Consider the following 15,696-nt stretch of genomic DNA (forward strand, 5'->3'; position numbering starts at 1 on the left):
CAGCTGCTTTTGCGGACAAACTTGCCAGTCTAGACACAGTCTCGGGGTATAGGTAAAACCGCCCTTTGCAGCACTCAGCCCTTGGTGCCTCTCTCCCCACATCAGGCCTTTTCCCCTGTCCCTGGGGAGGCCAGCTGCCTGGGAGCAGAGCCCCCCTACCGGCGGGGCCCTGGCTGGAGAGCGCTGCTGCGGTTGGCAATGAGCCACCCTGGGAATGGCGGGGGACCCCCAGGGAGTCGGCTGGGGGCATCTCCCACCCTGCCCAAACTTTTGTTCTCATGCCCCAGTTGAAGAAAGTGGTTGATGCCGTGAACTGACATGACTGGAGTGGGGGCTCTGGGGTGGGGCTGAGGATGGGCTTCAGGGTGCACGAGGGGGCTCCGGTTTGGGGGGGGTCAGGGCTGCGGCAGGAGGGGCTTGGCTTGGGCAGCTCCCGGGCAGCGGGGGGTGGCTAAGGCAGCTTCCTGCCTCTCTTGGCTCTGCAGACCAGGCTGCGCCCCAGAAGCAGCCGTTCCCAGCCAATGGGAGGGCGGAGCTAGTACTCGGGGCAGGGCCTTGTGCGCTCTCCTCCTCCCCCCCACCTACGAGCCAGGCCTGCTGCAGGCCACTTCTGGGGCGCAGCGCAGTCTGCAGTGCCAGGACAGGCCGACAGCTGCCTTAGCCCCCCCCCCCCCGCTCACCGGATCCCCTGCAGCACCGAGCCCCAGCGCCCAACATCCCGCCCCCCAGTTCTGGCTCATGCCCTGAGGCAGCCGCCCAATGGTTCAGTGGTGCCTCCCTTCCCGGGGCCCGGCCTCTGCCCGCCACCTTGCCCCAGGAGACACCACGCAGCCGAGGGGGAGCTATGCCTAGCGCTAAGTTTATTATTAAGGCCAGAAGCAGCTTTTTCATGAGAGAGGCTAACGGGCTGTAAAGCAGACGCGCACCCACACGCCTGGTGCCCCTGGGAGCTTTTGTGCCGGCCGGGACCAAACCAAACGCTCTTCCCGCGGAGGAGGCCACGTCCCCTGGACTCGCGATCCCGGCGCGCTTAAAGGCGGCTTGCAGCTCGCGGGCTTCCCCCCGTCTCTTAAAGGCAAGTGTGAGGCAGCGGGCGGGGAGGGGGAGGCGGCTTTACAATCGATCTAGGCAGGAAGGTCTCGGTACATTCAGAGCGTTCTAGTCCTTGCAGCCTTGCGTGCCGCCCGGCCGGGCAGCGCCAGCCTCTCCGTCTCGCGCAGCCTTCCGGGAACTGGGAGGAAAGCAAACCGACCAGGCTGCGGGGCCGTCGCTCCCTTCCAAGGAGGGTGCCGGGGGTCCAGGAGGCGGCCCAGACCCGCAGCAGGAGCTGGTGCGGGGCCTGCTGCGCCCGGAGGTCGTGTGTGTCTAAGTCAGGCTGGCGTTGGAGCTGCTGGTGGCGCTGTTTCGTTTCTGGAGGCATTTGACAGTGCTGGGCACCTGCAGTCCCGAGTAGACGTGGAAGCTGCCGCACCAAACCTGGGGGTTGGGGAAGGGAAGGAAGCAGGTTACTGCAGCTGACTGCAGAGTGTTTCATCCCAAACAGGCAGGGCGGGGAAGAGGACGGGGAGGGAGGGGCACGTCCGAGCAGCTGGAGCATGTCTCATCCTCATCACTGGAGTCTCAGGGCTTCACGCTCTCCTCCCCCATGACTTTTACCTCCCACACATCCTTGAGCGGCAGAGAAGGATGAGCCCCCCATTATAGATGGGGAAACTGAGGCACCGAGCAGCAAAGTGACTTGCCCGGGGTCTGCCCAGTGGTGAAGCCAGGACTTGAATGCTCAGGCCACCTCGCAAACAACCGAGCGCGTGAAGCCTGTAGCAACGATCTGCTGAAAAGTACTCGACAGAACTAATTATTACTCCCCCGTGAGAGACTGTTCATAGAAACCTCCCCTCCCAGCCGCAGTCCCCCGGCAAACCACAGCTCGATAGCCGCCAAGCGAGCAGTCAAGTCAGGGGAGCGACACTTGTTCTAAGACAGCGGGGCCTTCTGGTGCTGTGAGCTTCCCCCCGCAGCAGTGTCCCGGCAGGGACAGCTGGGCCATCCTGGTCCCTACCATCCGAGGGCGTTGGGGCTGACCTGGTCCCAGAAAATGACACAGGAACAAGGTGGAGGGAGCCCTTCCCCCGCTCCCAGCCCCACGACAGCACAGCCCCTCATGGCAGAAGGGGGGCAGGCAGGTGGGCGGGGAGGCCGTGCCTTTGGCTTGCAGGGAGACGAGTTCACACCTCAGAGCTGAGGCTGCCCTTTATGCAGGGGAGACCTCCAGACACACACGCTTCAGCATCGCAGGCCCCTGCGGCCTCCTCCCACCCCGCGAAGGACCCCTCACCATGAAGGCAGGAAGCACCGGCTGGGTGAATCTGGCCTTAAACGTGTGGAGCAGCTGCTTGGTTCGAGCGTTGTAGAAGGACAGGAAACCTGCGGGCAGACACAGGAAGTCAGGGGGGGGCTGAGCCGCCCAGCAAAGGTGTAAGGGGGGGATTTTTCACCCCCCATCTCAGTCCTCAGGTCAGACCAGCCTGGGTCGCTGCAGCCCCCTTCTCAGCCGGCGTCTCCACCGCAGCCACCTGGGACGCGCCTTAGTCTGATCACAGGGGGCCGGGTGGGTTGGGGTGGGGCTGCCCAGTTCTGATGCAGCCCCAGCACGGACACAGCGAGCTGTTCTTCACACCCGCCTACGCTGCACTATTATCACAGCGGGGGGGGGGGGTCACTGCCAGGAACCCGCCAGTCACCCAGCCCCAGCTAGAACTGACTGAGGCTGCCGCTCCCAGCCGGTGGCAGCCCCGAGGAGCAGCGGCTTTCGGGCAGGGTGGGCCGCGGTACGGCCCGTGGGGTCAGAACGCAGAGACAGCCGGGGCAGCAGGACGCGCACGGCCTCACCTTCGGGGAAGTTGCAGTAGACGCCGATACAGTCGGGCACGGGCACGTCCAGGGCCTTGGCCTTGTTGTTGTGCTTGGCGGTGAAGCTGACCTGCAGCCAGTTGTTGAGGTGGACACACCAGGACGACGACGTCTTGCCCAGCTGGTCGAACTTGCCCAGGGTCCGATAGGCCACGCCCACGCCGAAGGCTTTGCTGTCCCGGTCGTACCTCACCTCCCAGTAGTGGTCGCCCCCGTCGATCAGCGTGTCGCCTGCGGAGGGATGGGGGGGGATGGGGCATTCTCAGTGGGCGTCCCGGCCTTGGGTTCTCTCGAATCCCAGGCTGCCCTGACCCTCTAACCCAGGGATGGGGAACTTAAGGCCCGGGGGCTGGATGTGGCCTCTGAAGTTCAGGGCTCCCCCCCCAGCATTGGGGAGTCTGTGCTGGGGCTCCAGCCCCCCCACCCTCTGCTCCCCTGTGGGGTGGGAACACACAAAACCCACTAGGCTCTGGTGTGAGGGGAATGGGGGAGGGTCTTTCTCCTTCCCAGGTGGGGGCCGCGTCAGTGAAGGTTTGGGGGGTTTTGCGTCTCACTTGTGTGCGGCTCCCGACTGATTTTTCTGCGGGTCAGTGGAATCAAAGGTTCCCCCCGCTATTGCCCTAACCCCTCCCCCCCAGCACACAGCCCTTCACCTGCTGATAGCCCAACGCCAGCAAGGGGCTCACAGCGCCTGGTCTTGTGGCCCCCCAGCAGGTGACATTCCCCCTGCCCCCCATGACGGTGCGACCTGCCCCGTGCCTGTCCACAGAGACTCCCTGGCTCCCACCCCTCGCCCCCCCCCCCCCGCAGGCTCTTACCCAGCACGGTGTAGGACTCGGCCGTGAAGCGGTCCCTGCCCCCGCGGGCCGAGGGCATCCTCTTGGGAGACTGCAGGCACCTACAGACAGTGGGGCAGGCAGGAAAGCTGCAGCCGCTCGCCCCCCCCAGGGACGGGGTCCTTGCGCTCCCCCGGAGGCTCTTTCCCGCCTTTGCCCTCACTCTGCCTCACAACGGCACCCGGCTCCTTCCCAGGGTGGGGCCCGCAGTCCCGGCTCCCGTCCCCCGAGGACGGCACACAGGGTGGGTGTGCACCCCAGCTCCCTCCAGGACCCTCCCCTGAGGATCGGTCCATGGCTCGGCCGGTACCTCAGCCCCCTTCCCCCGGATGCATGGTTGGGTTTGACCCCGGGCCTGTCGCTCCCCCAAGGCGGAAGAGTCCACGGGACGGGACTTGTCTGTTCTTGAGCCTCTGGCTGTTCTCCCTGCTGTGTGGGTTTGTGGGGGGGGGGGTTTACCTGGCAGGGGAGTTTACCGGAGACGCCGTCCTGCCCTTCCCGTCCTTCTCCCGGGCCTTGATGTCCTGCACCTTGCCCCCCATGGCGTCCCACTCCACGCTCAGCTCCTCCACCTTCAGGTTCTGGTGACAAGTGCTGGCGTCCAGGCGGAACATGAAAGCTGGAGACGGAGCCCTGGGCACGGTCAGACCTGGACTAAGCACCCACCCCAGGCTCCCCTCCCCAACATCCCATCCCAGCCCCGTCCCAGGGAGCCCTGCTCCCACCATCCCGTATCACCCTGCCCAGGGAGAACCCCTCCCCCCCAAGTACCACAGGGAGGGTGCCCTCCCAATCTCTCTCCCACCCAGGGGTGACCCAGATATGGGGGTGCCACTGAGGTTCCCTGGGTCCCTACACTGGGTGCCTTGCCCTGACTGGCTCTGGGGCAGGACACAGGGAGAGGGGAGAGGCCCCTCGGGGGGGCCCCGTGGTGCCAGGGACTGTGTAGGGCACACTCAGCTCAGCCCCATGCCCGTAGCCGCATGCCCACATGGCCCTGGGTGTCTGGGGGTGTCCAGTGGGCCCTGCTTCTGCCCAGGAGTGGCAGGGGGTGTCACTGACGCAGGCTGAACCCCTCTATTTCCACGCCCCCCCGCCAAACGCACCTCTGGTTTCCAAGGTGACCGGCTCGGAGAACTCGCCCGCCACTGCCTTGTTACAGGCCTTCACGCGGAAATTCATGCATTTCATGTCGAACTTGAGCCCTGAGGGGAGTCGCTGGGGTTAGATGGGAGCAGGGGGCCCATGTCAGGGCTCAGCAGGGCCGGCAAGTCCCCCATAGCCAGCCTCTGCCTGGCCATCCCCAGCACCCACAACCGGTACAAACTGGGGCATCTGAGAGCTAGCTGCCCCACAGCCGGCGCGCCTGTCCCCTCCCTACAGCGCCTCCTGCTGGGAGAAGGTGGGACTCGAGTAGCTGGGAGCTCCCCCTACCACCAGTGCGCCTGTCCCCTCCCTACGGCACCTCCTGCTGGGAGAAGGTGGGACTGGAGCAGCTGGGAACTCCCCTACCGCCAGTGCGCCTGTCCCCTCCCTACGGCGCCTCCTGCTGGGAGAAGGTGGGACTGGAGCAGCTGGGAACTCCCCCTACCGCCAGTGCACCTGTCCCCTCCCTACGGCACCTCCTGCTGGGAGAAGGTGGGACTGGAGTAGCTGGGAGCTCCCCTACCGCCAGTGCGCCTGTCCTCTCCCTACGGCGCCTCCTGCTGGGAGAAGGTGGGACTGGAGTAGCTGGGAGCTCCCCTACCGCCAGTGCGCCTGTCCCCTCCCTACGGCGCCTCCTGCTGGGAGAAGGTGGGACTGGAGTAGCTGGGAGCTCCCCTACCGCCAGTGCGCCTGTCCTCTCCCTACGGCGCCTCCTGCTGGGAGAAGGTGGGACTGGAGTAGCTGGGAGCTCCCCTACCGCCAGTGCGCCTGTCCTCTCCCTACGGCGCCTCCTGCTGGGAGAAGGTGGGACTGGAGTAGCTGGGAGCTCCCCCTACCGCCAGTGCACCTGTCCTCTCCCTACGGCGCCTCCTGCTGGGAGAAGGTGGGACTGGAGTAGCTGGGCGCTCCCCCTATGGCCAGTGCACCTGGCCCACTCCCTACAACGCCTCCTGCTGGGCCAGGTTGGTAGGGGCATAGCCAAGCGCTCCCCCTCCCCCCCAGCCAGTGCTCTTATCCCATTCTCTGTAAGCCCCTGCTGGGGGGGCTGCTATGAGTAGGTGCCCCCCGGGTCCCTCACCAGTTAGGGTGTACTCTGTCTGCTTGATGCCCTCGATCACCATCCAGGGCTGGTCCTCCTTCACCCGCGGGGGCCCCTCGAAGTTGGTCTTGCGGTACTCCAGGACGTAATGGTCGATCTTGCTGTCCTCATCAGGCATCCTCCAGGCCAGCGTCACGCAGTTGTCGGCCACCAGCGACTCCGCCATGTCGATCTCCGGGGCGCTGGGAACTAGACCAGGGGCCGAGAGCACAGGGATGGCAAACACGGTCCTCATGGTCCCTTCCAAACTCCATCACCCCCTACCAGCCAAGGCCTGGCATGGCCCCTCCCAAAGCTCACATACTGCTGGCCCAGTCTGGCATGGCTTCTCCCAAACCCCACGTCCTGCCAGCATGGCCTGGAAACCCCGTCCTGCTGGCACGGCACAGCATATCCCCGCCCAAGCCCTGGTGACCTGCATGGTATGGTCCTTCCCAACCCCCCCGTGTGCTGCCAGCATGGCACCGCGTGCCCCTCCCAGACCCCTGTGTCCTGCTGGCACAGCATGGCATGGCCCCTCCCACACCCCCACCCTCCTGCCAGGATGGCTCCTCCCACAGCCCCACCCTCCTGCCAGGATGGCCCCTCCCACAGCCCCAGCATCCTGTCTGCATGACCCCTCCCACACCCCCACCCTCCTGTCGGCATGGCCCCTCCCACACCCCCACTGTTGTGTCTGCATGGCCCCTCCCACACCTCCACCCTCCTGTCGGCATGGCCCCTCCCACACCCCCACTGTTGTGTCTGCATGGCCCCTCCCACACCTCCACCCTCCTGTCGGTATGGCCCCTCCCACACCCCCACTCTCCTGCCAGGATGGCTCCTCCCACAGCCCCACCCTCCAGTGAGCATGGCCCCTCCCAAACCCCCATATCCTGTCAGCACAGCCCGACATGGCCCTTCCCACACCCCCACCCTCCTGCCAGCCCAGCCCAGGGTGACCCCTGCCAAACCCCCATGTCCTGCTGGTGCGACCTGGCCTGGCTGCAGGCAAACCCTCCGACCCGGATGACAGCCCAGGGCGGCTGCAGCAACCCCAGAGGAGGCCACGAGGCTCCCCTCCCCGCCGCATTCACCTGGGAGGAACTTCAGGGACTGCAGCATGCGGCGCTCCTGGGCGAAATCCACCATCAGGTGGCTCATGTTGTCGCTCACCTTGGCCTTGAGCGAGAGCCGGAACGCAGGGGCCATTGTCACGCTGTGGAGAGTCAGAAGGGCCCTTTCCCAGAGTGCACCCACACCCATGAGCCCCGCCCGCCCAATTCCCTGCAGACCAGGGCGTACGGGGAAGCTCCCGGCACACACAGAGACCATCCACGATCTGTGTTCCTTCTAAGCCAGGGCCAAGTTGCCCCATGTCTCCCCTGCAGCCTACCCTCCACCAGGAGTGCTGGGCTGGCCGTCAGTCTCCCGTGACCTGATGTCTCCTCTCCAGCTTGGGGGGCCCATCCCCGGAGCTCAGGGTAACAGGGAGAGGACTGTGCTAATCTAAACTATGTTAGTAAGACAGATCGGCACGCGGTGAGGAGCGGGTGGGGACATGGGGCAGGGTGAGAGATAGGGTGGCGGGTACTGTACCTATCCTTGATCTGCTTGGCAGCCTTCGAAGCAGAGAGAAAGAGAGAGAGAGAAGGGGGGGGGGGACAAAAAAGAGGAAGAGAGGGTCAGACAGGGCAGCCAGATGCGTTAGAAATAATATTCACCAAACTCTGCGCTGCAGTAGCACTCCCTAGCCCAAGATCTCAGAGCCCTTCAGGGACACAAAACCACTAAATCACAAAGTTGTGAGGCCAGCATTTTTAAATGGGGAAACTGAGGCATAAAGCAGGAAGCGGCATTCCCCACGTAGGTGAGTCAGCGGCAGAGACAGGAACAGAGCCCAGGAGTTCAGACCCACAGCTATCCTCATCTAGCCACTAGACAACATGTCTATCCCAGAGCCAGGACTAGACGCTAGGTCCTGTCTACCTACTAGGTAATCCTATCCCAGACCAGGACTAGAAACCCAGAATCCTGATTCTTGGTCCCCGTCTATCCACTTGGTAACACCTTCAGGCTGTGTCTAGACTGGCAAGTTTTTCCGCAAAATCATTTGATTTTGCGGAAAAACTTGCCAGCTGTCTAGACTGGCCGCTTGAATTTCCGGAAAAGCACTGGTGATCTCCTGTAAAATCATCAGTGCTTTTCCGGAAATACTATGCTGCTCCTGTTCAGGCAAAAGTCTTTTTCCGAAAGACTTTTGCGCAAAGGGGCCAGTGTAGACAGCACAGTACTGTTTTCCACAAAAAAGCCCCGATTGCGAAAATGGCGATCGGGGTTTTTTTGCGCAAAACCGCATCTAGATTGGCCACGGACGCTTTTCCACAAAAAGTGCTTTTGCGGAAAAGCATCCTGCCAATCTAGACGTGCTTTTCCGAAAATGCTTTTAACGGAAAACTTTTCCGTTAAAAGCATTTCCGGAAAATCATGCCAGTGTAGACGTAGCCTCAAAGTCTCCCTGAAATCAGCAAGTCTCTCTCTGTTTTAGGCTACATCCCAGGACTCCCGTTCAGCCTGTTTCTCTGCAGAGACTGGCCGAAGTTACCTTCACCAGAGCTGCAGATCCCTTCTCACCCTGGAGAGGTGATCTCAGTCTACATCATCATATAATCCAATGCAGCGTTAACTTGCGGACCTCACTGCCGCTGGAGATTACAGAGGCAAAGAGCTTAGAAAATTCAAGAAAAGAGCAGGAATTCCCAGGAATAAGCACAGCCCCCACAGTTACAAGGTGTAGCAATCTTCATGCTTCTGGGTTGCAGGGAAGTGGGGGTCAGAAAGGGTCTGGCTCCCCAGGATGTGACATTGCAGAATCCAGAGTATTATGGGGTGGGAAGGATGAGGGGTTAGTTTTCATCTCAGGCATCCATTGGTGGGGCCTCACTGGTGGGTTATTGGTATAGGTTCCAGTGGGCAATGCTCATATTAGGGAAAAACAGAGCCAGAGGCCATCACCCCAGGAGGACCATGGGGGGCAGATCTAGGGTGGTGGTGGCCCTGACCCTGATCTCTCCTCTGCTGCAGTGTGTGGCTTGGATTTAATAACTCTCTGTGCTGGGCCCTCCCCCTGCTCAGCTGCACCCCCCCTCTAGCTTTCCCATAGCCTGGGCCTCGGTGGCTGAACCCAGCTGGGCTGTTGGTACATTCTGCACCAGGCCGAGCTCCAGGCCCACTGCAGAGAGCCCAGCACAGCCCCTGGAGAACCTACACCCGCAGCTCAAAGGCATTCAACTGGGGCAGGGGCCAAGGAGGAGCGGGGTGCGGCATGGGGGTGTCAGACACTGGATCACAGATGCTAGAAATTGGATGCCCCCTTGGCACCTGCCTTCTCCCTTCCACAGTGATCAGCCCCCCCCCACGCCCGCAGGGGTCATCCCACAAAGTGCACCACAGGGGTTCATGTGCCCTCCCCCGGCTCGCCCTCTGCCCACCATGGGCTGCCTTGGGGCGCACCTGGTGGAAGTCGTGGTTCTCGGCTCCTTCCAGCGTCTGGTTGGCCGTCTCCAGCAGCTCCTCGGAGCTCTCCAGTGCCTTGGTGCAGGCGGCCAGCTGGTTCTGCAGCAGAACACAGTGAGGGGCAGTGGGGCAGGGGGCAGTCAGGGGCCTGGCTGGAGCTGGGGGGGGGGGGTCCTACCTGCAGCTCGTAGGTGCGGCTGGCCCGGTCTTGCTTGATCTTCATGAGCATGCCCTCCTTCAGCTCGTCCAGCAGGGAGTATAGGGACTGGAACTCCCCCTCCAGGTCCTCCTGCACCTTGGTGGAGTTTGCCTGGGGGAGACAGGCCCAGGGGGCGGGAGGGAGCTGCACAGACCCCAGCTCAGGACAGCTGCAGCTTACTGAGCTGCCCCCATCCCAGCCCCTGCCCCAGCTGCTCCCTCCCCTGCCGGGCCCCTGGGATTCGCCCTCGCCATCTGCGCGCTGCACTGTTGCACTTGTCACGCAGCAAATTCCGTGGCCAAGGACATAGCATGCTGGTGCAGTTGTGGGGGCAACAGGGGGCGCTGCTGTGCCAACGTGGGGGGATAGCGAAGGGAGGGACACTGTCGTGCCCGTCCTGGGAGGCTGCGGGGCAGGGGCACCGTTATACCAATGCTAGTGGGTTGATTGGGGGAGGAAGGTTGTCATGCCAATGCTGGGGGGCTGCTGTCATGGAAGGGAGATGATGGGAGGATGGGGGGGCAGACAGGAAGGTGATGGGGGCCTGTGATGCCAGCCCCACAGAACAGGGGGAGCCCTACAGAGCCAGGTGTGCCGGGGGCCCCCACTACCTCCACATTCTGCAGCATCTGCTTGAGGGCGTAGATGAAGTTCTGGATCTCCTCGTTCTTCACGGCAAGCGTGGTGATGATCTTCCGCAGGGCGTCCTGGGCCAAAAGAGCCACACCTGCTCTCAGGGGCATCCCTGGGCTCTACCCCCACCCCTGGTCCTGAGCCAGGGGCAATTCACCCTCCCCCAGAGCTCAGCTCAGCTCTCCAGTGGGGGACCCTTGCTGGGATGGGGAGACGCTGCCCCTCGTGCCTTCCATCGAGTATCTGTACCTGCACTCCAGACATGAGGTGCCTAGGCTGACAGCACCTTTGGGCAGTAACATTATATTAACACCCTCCCCCCCCACACACACATTAAACAACTAGGGAAACTGAGGCACAGATGGGTGAATTTACTTGCCTACGGTCACACAGGGACTCAAACAGCAGGGCCAGGAATGGAACCCAGGAGTCTGGACTCCTAGTCTCTCTCTCATAGAATCCTAGGGCTGGAAGAGACCTCAGGAGTCATCAAGTCCAGTCCCCTGCCCAAGGCAGGACCAATCCCAACTCAATCATCCCAGCCAGGGCTGTGTCAAGCCGAGACTTAAAAACCTCTAGGGATGGAGACTCCACCCCCTCCCTAGGGAACCCATCCCAGTGCTTCACCCCCCGCCTAGGGAAATAGTTTTTCCTAATATCCAACCTAGACCTCCCCCGCTGCAACTTGAGACCACTGCTCCTTGTTCTGCCACCGTCACCACTGAGAACAGCCTCTCTCCATCCTCTTTGGAACCTCCCTTCAGGAAGTTGAAGGCTGCTCCCAAATCCCCCCTCACTCTTCTCTTCTGCAGACTAAACAAACCCAAATCCCTCAGTCTCTCCTCATAAATCGTGTGCTCCAGCCCCCTCATCATTTTGGTCGCCCTCCACTGGACTTTCTCCAATGCATCTACATCCTTTCTCTAGTGGGGGGGTGGGGAACTGGACACAATACTCCAGATAATACTCTCCTCCTGCATCTCTTTTATCCCAGGAATGATATATAGATATATACACCCATATCTATCTATCTATCTATCTATCTATCTATCTATCTATCTATCTATCTATCTATCTATCTATCTATCTATCTATCTATCCCCACCCACCCTATCTATCTATCTATCTATCTATCTATCTATCTATCTATCTATCTATCTATCTATCTATCTATCTATCTATCTATCTCAAATGCATTTATTACACAACTCCTCAGACAATGGGCAGAGTACGCAGCTCCCTTCCCAGCTCAGCCCCTGTCCTACTGAGTGACCTTGGGAAGTCCCTTCATCACCCTGTGCCTCAGTTTCCCCTCACCCTATGTGTCTTGTCTATTTCGATCGACTGTAAGGACTTTGGGGCCGGGACTGTGTCTCACTAAGGGTACATCTAGACTACAGGCTTTTGTCGACAGAAGTTTTGCTGACAGATACTGTCGACAAAGCTTCTGTCGACAAAGAGCGTCTAGACTACATTCAGTTCTGTCGACAAAGCAAGCTGCTTTGTCGACATGGTAGTGTAGATGCAAAGGACAGTTTACACGCAATAACACCTTCTGTCGACAGAAGGGGTTATGCCTCATAAAATGAGGTTTACCAGCGTCGACAAAACTGCTGAGTTCTGTCGATGTTATGTCGACAGAACTCAGTGGTAGTGTAGACGCAGGTATAGTTTTGTCGACATAAGTGGACTTTTGTCGACAAAACCCTGTAGTCTAGACACACCCTAGGTGTCTGTGCCACACCGGACACTGGGGGCCCCAATCTCAGTTGGGGTCTCTGTGTGTAACTTTAATGCACATAGTCAAAATACCGTCTCTGGCTGGGATTTGCCTAGACAGAGTTCGGGGCAGGATTTCTGCACCTGTTTTTACCACCCCCACCGCTGGACAAACCCAGCCACCTGCCCTCGCCAGGAGACTGGTCCCAGCGAATTGCAGGCACTGAATGTTCACAGCACCTTCCACTAAGCACTTACACAATGTGCCTCCACCCCCGGAGGTGCATGAGAATCACCCCACATCCACCTACAGATGGAGAAACCGAGGCACACAGAGGGTGGAGGTTTTCAGAGGTACAAAGCACCACAACTGCCGCTGCATGACAGGGGACCCAGGCCAAGGTCACTCGGGCCGGCCTGGCTCTACAGGTGGATCCATACAGGTACATTCTACCCATCTATGTCGGATCCAATCACAAGGATGCAGGCTAAGCTTGACACTGAACTAGGAGCCCAGACTCCCCATCCTACTCTAAAAGGAGGACTATGTAGCACTTTAAAGACTAACAAGATGGTTTATTAGGTGATGAGCTTTCGTGGGCCAGACCCACTTCCTCAGATCAAGTAGTGGAAGAAAATAGTCACTATTCCACTACTTGATCTGAGGAAGTGGGTCTGGCCCACGAAAGCTCATCATCTAATAAACCATCTTGTTAGTCTTTAAAGTGCTACATAGTCCTGCATTTTGCTTCAGCTACACCAGACTAACACGGCTACATTTCTATTACTACTCTAAAAGGGAGCTCCTCTGTCCTCCTGGAGGGATCAGGCTGGGGAGGGGTCTATAGATCTGTCCAGTTTAGGAGTGGGTGGGTCTGTAGATCTGTCCAGCTGGGGATGCGGAGGTCTGTAGATCTGTCTAGCAGGGGAAATAGGCTGTGTTTGTATGTCTGTACTTCTATTTAGCTGGGGGTGGGTGGGTGTCTGTACATCTATCCAGCCGAGAGGGCAGGTGTCTGTAGATCTATCCAGCTGGGGGAATAGGTTGCCTGTGTGTCTGTAGTTCTGTCCAGCTGGGGGGAATAGGTTTTGTGTGTATGTCTGTAGCTCTGTCTAGCTGGAGGGTGGGTGTCTGTACATCTATCCAGCCGGGGGAATAGGTTGCCTGTGTGTGTGTGTCTGTTGTCCAGTCCAGCCACATTTGCCCCCCTGTGCAGAGACGACCCCAAACGCCCCGAGAGGCGCCGCTAAGGGGTGATTCCCCAGCCCCGTCCCCCGGAGGGAGGTCACACGCCTTCCTTTGTTGCACGTTCTCTGAATCACGTCCCCCCCCCCCCCGGCATATCCAGGCCCCTCCCTCGGGCCCCAGGGCCCCCCCTCCCTAGGGCCCCGCCCGGGCAGAGCACAGCCCCTGCCCAGCGCAGGCTGCAGGGAGGAGGGGGAGCCGCGGCCGGAGACAATCCCCCGGGGCTCAGATGCTGCATCTCCGGCGCTGGCCCTTGGACCAGCTGCTGCAGCATCACCTGGTGCCGGCTCCCCATCCTGCACCCCCCGCCTCACCTTCTGGTCCCCCATCTTCAGAGCTCCGGGCCCAGCTCGGCCCCTGCCAATGGGCGCAGGGGAGCCGCCCCGGGGCGCGCGGGCTCCGTGCCCGGGTGCTGAACGGCCCGGCCCGGCCCCTCCGGCATCCACAAAGCTGGTGGGAAAGCAGCAGCCCCCCTCCCTCCCCCCGCCTGGGAACTTGCACGGGCCCTCAGTGCGCAGCTGCGGGGGCATCCTGGGAAGTGTAGTCCCCGCCCGAGCAGGGGCCTGGGGGATGCTAAGCTCGAGGCCCCTGCAGAACAGCCGGGCTCTGCTCCTGCCGAGTGCTCCCCTCCCCCGCTCTGACCCCTGCAAGGGAGGGGTCCCCAGGGGCAGCCCTGCTTAGGCTGCCTGTGCTGTAGGGGGCTAGGGTTGCGGCGGGGGGAGCAGGGAGCAGTCCATGGGGCAGGGCGGTGGGGGGCTGGGGTTGGCAGGTGGCTGCGGGTAAAGCGAGCTGGCGAGCACCTGCCCACATTAATGACGCCCGCGCTCTTGAGGATGTGGTGTCCATGCATGTGGCTGTGCATGCCGGGCGGGTGTGATTCTGTGCATGTGGCTGTGCATGCCGGGCGGGTGTGATTCTGTGCATGTCGCTGTGTGTGCCGGGCGGGTGTGATTCTGTGCATGTGGCTGTGTGTGCCGGGCGGGTGTGATTCTGTGCATGTGGCTGTGTGTGCCGGGAGGGTGTGATTCTGTGCATGTGGCTGTGCGTGCCGGGTGGGTGTGATTCTGTGCATGTGGCTGTGTGTGCCGGGCGGGTGTGATTCTGTGCATGTGGCTGTGTGTGCCGGGCGGGTGTGGTTCTGTGCATGTGGTTGTGTGTGCCAGGCGGGTGTGATTCTGTGCATGTGGCTGTGTGTGCCAGGCGGGTGTGATTCTGTGCATGTGGCTGTGTGTGCCGGGTGGGTGTGATTCTGTGCATGTGGCTGTGTGTGCCAGGCGGGTGTGATTCTGTGCATGTGGCTGTGTGTGCCGGGCGGGTGTGATTCTGTGCATGTGGCTGTGTGTGCCGGGCGGGTGTGATTCTGTGCATGTGGCTGTGTGTGCTGGGCGGGTGTGATTCTGTGCATGTGGCTGCGGCTGGCACCTGGTTGGCGTGCGAGTATCACTGTGCAGTGTGGGTGCTACTGTTCTTCTCGGCTGGGAGTTCCTCAGGCTGGCTGTCACGGTGCCGTGTGTGTCGTGTCTTCCCCAGTGGATGGCATTGCCATGTGTAACTAGGGCGAGTGGATGTAGCAGTGTCATTGTACCGGTGTGCAAGGAGCGGGGGATGCTGTTTATCTAGTGGGGTTGATTTGGGGCCCAGGTGTGCGTGCGGGGGCGGGTGAGCACAGCAGCTGTCCAGCAAGGGCTGATTCTGTGCATGGGTGTATCGGGGTAGTGGGTGTGATCTGGTGGGACGGTGTGAGTCAGTGCCGAGGTGTGATTGCCCCTGGGGTGGCGGGTGTGACCCTGTGTAGGTCACATGGCTGCTCATTGCACAGCGAAGACAAAATTTCCAGTTCGACGTGCTGACTCGGGTCTCTGAACCACAGGTAGCTGTTTGAAGCCGCCTGCTGTGGTCTGCCTCAGGGGCTGCGCCTGCGAGTTAGAGCCAGAGCCAGAGCCCGAGGGCTTGATGCTCATGGGGGAGTGTGGGGGTGTTTTAGTGTCTTAGTTTCTTTTCTCCCCTCCGCTGCTGTGCAGCTCTGTAAAGAATGTGCCTTCCCCCTCTCCCCCCCCCGCCCCCCCGGTCCCATCACTCGCTCGCCTCGGGGGAGGGCTGCTCCCAGACTTCACTCCCACCAGGCAGAACCAGCCATGCAGGGGCTTTAGTGCCAGCTCCCCCTCCCCACCTCCCCCGCAGTGGGGAGCTGGTGCACACACTCCAGCCACATGGGGGGCACCAAGACTCGGAGACTCGCTGCAGGGCTGGAGTGCCGGCACTGGCTTGTTTCTCTGCGGGAGGGGCAAAGCCCCAAGCCTTGCAGACCAGATCAAAGTAAGCTGGGGCCCAGATCCAGCCTGCAGGCCATAGGTTCTAGAGTCCTAGGGGCATCTAGGGTTGCCAGATACCTTCACCAAAAATCCCGAACAGG

At 61.0% G+C, this 15,696-nt stretch overlaps 1 protein-coding gene across 1 annotated transcript; it reads right to left on the minus strand.

Annotated features, from left to right (window-relative positions):
* Positions 1-843: 843 nt before the first annotated feature.
* Positions 844-13,783, minus strand: FSD1 (fibronectin type III and SPRY domain containing 1). The gene is made up of 13 exons (XM_075903024.2): positions 13,598-13,783; positions 10,297-10,392; positions 9,665-9,796; positions 9,484-9,585; positions 7,570-7,592; positions 7,068-7,189; positions 5,971-6,180; positions 4,853-4,951; positions 4,206-4,365; positions 3,729-3,808; positions 2,890-3,141; positions 2,336-2,424; positions 844-1,476 (listed from the first exon to the last, which is right to left on the minus strand). The coding sequence occupies exons 1-13, from the start codon at positions 13,610-13,612 to the stop codon at positions 1,366-1,368; spliced, it is 1,491 nt and encodes a 496-aa protein (XP_075759139.1). The 5' UTR covers positions 13,613-13,783; the 3' UTR covers positions 844-1,365.
* Between the last annotated feature and the right edge of the window lie 1,913 nt (positions 13,784-15,696).

This window comes from Pelodiscus sinensis, chromosome 32 (assembly GCF_052426305.1).
Source record: "Pelodiscus sinensis isolate ZL-2025 chromosome 32, ASM5242630v1, whole genome shotgun sequence".
In the NCBI taxonomy this organism is placed as follows: Eukaryota; Metazoa; Chordata; order Testudines; family Trionychidae; genus Pelodiscus; species Pelodiscus sinensis.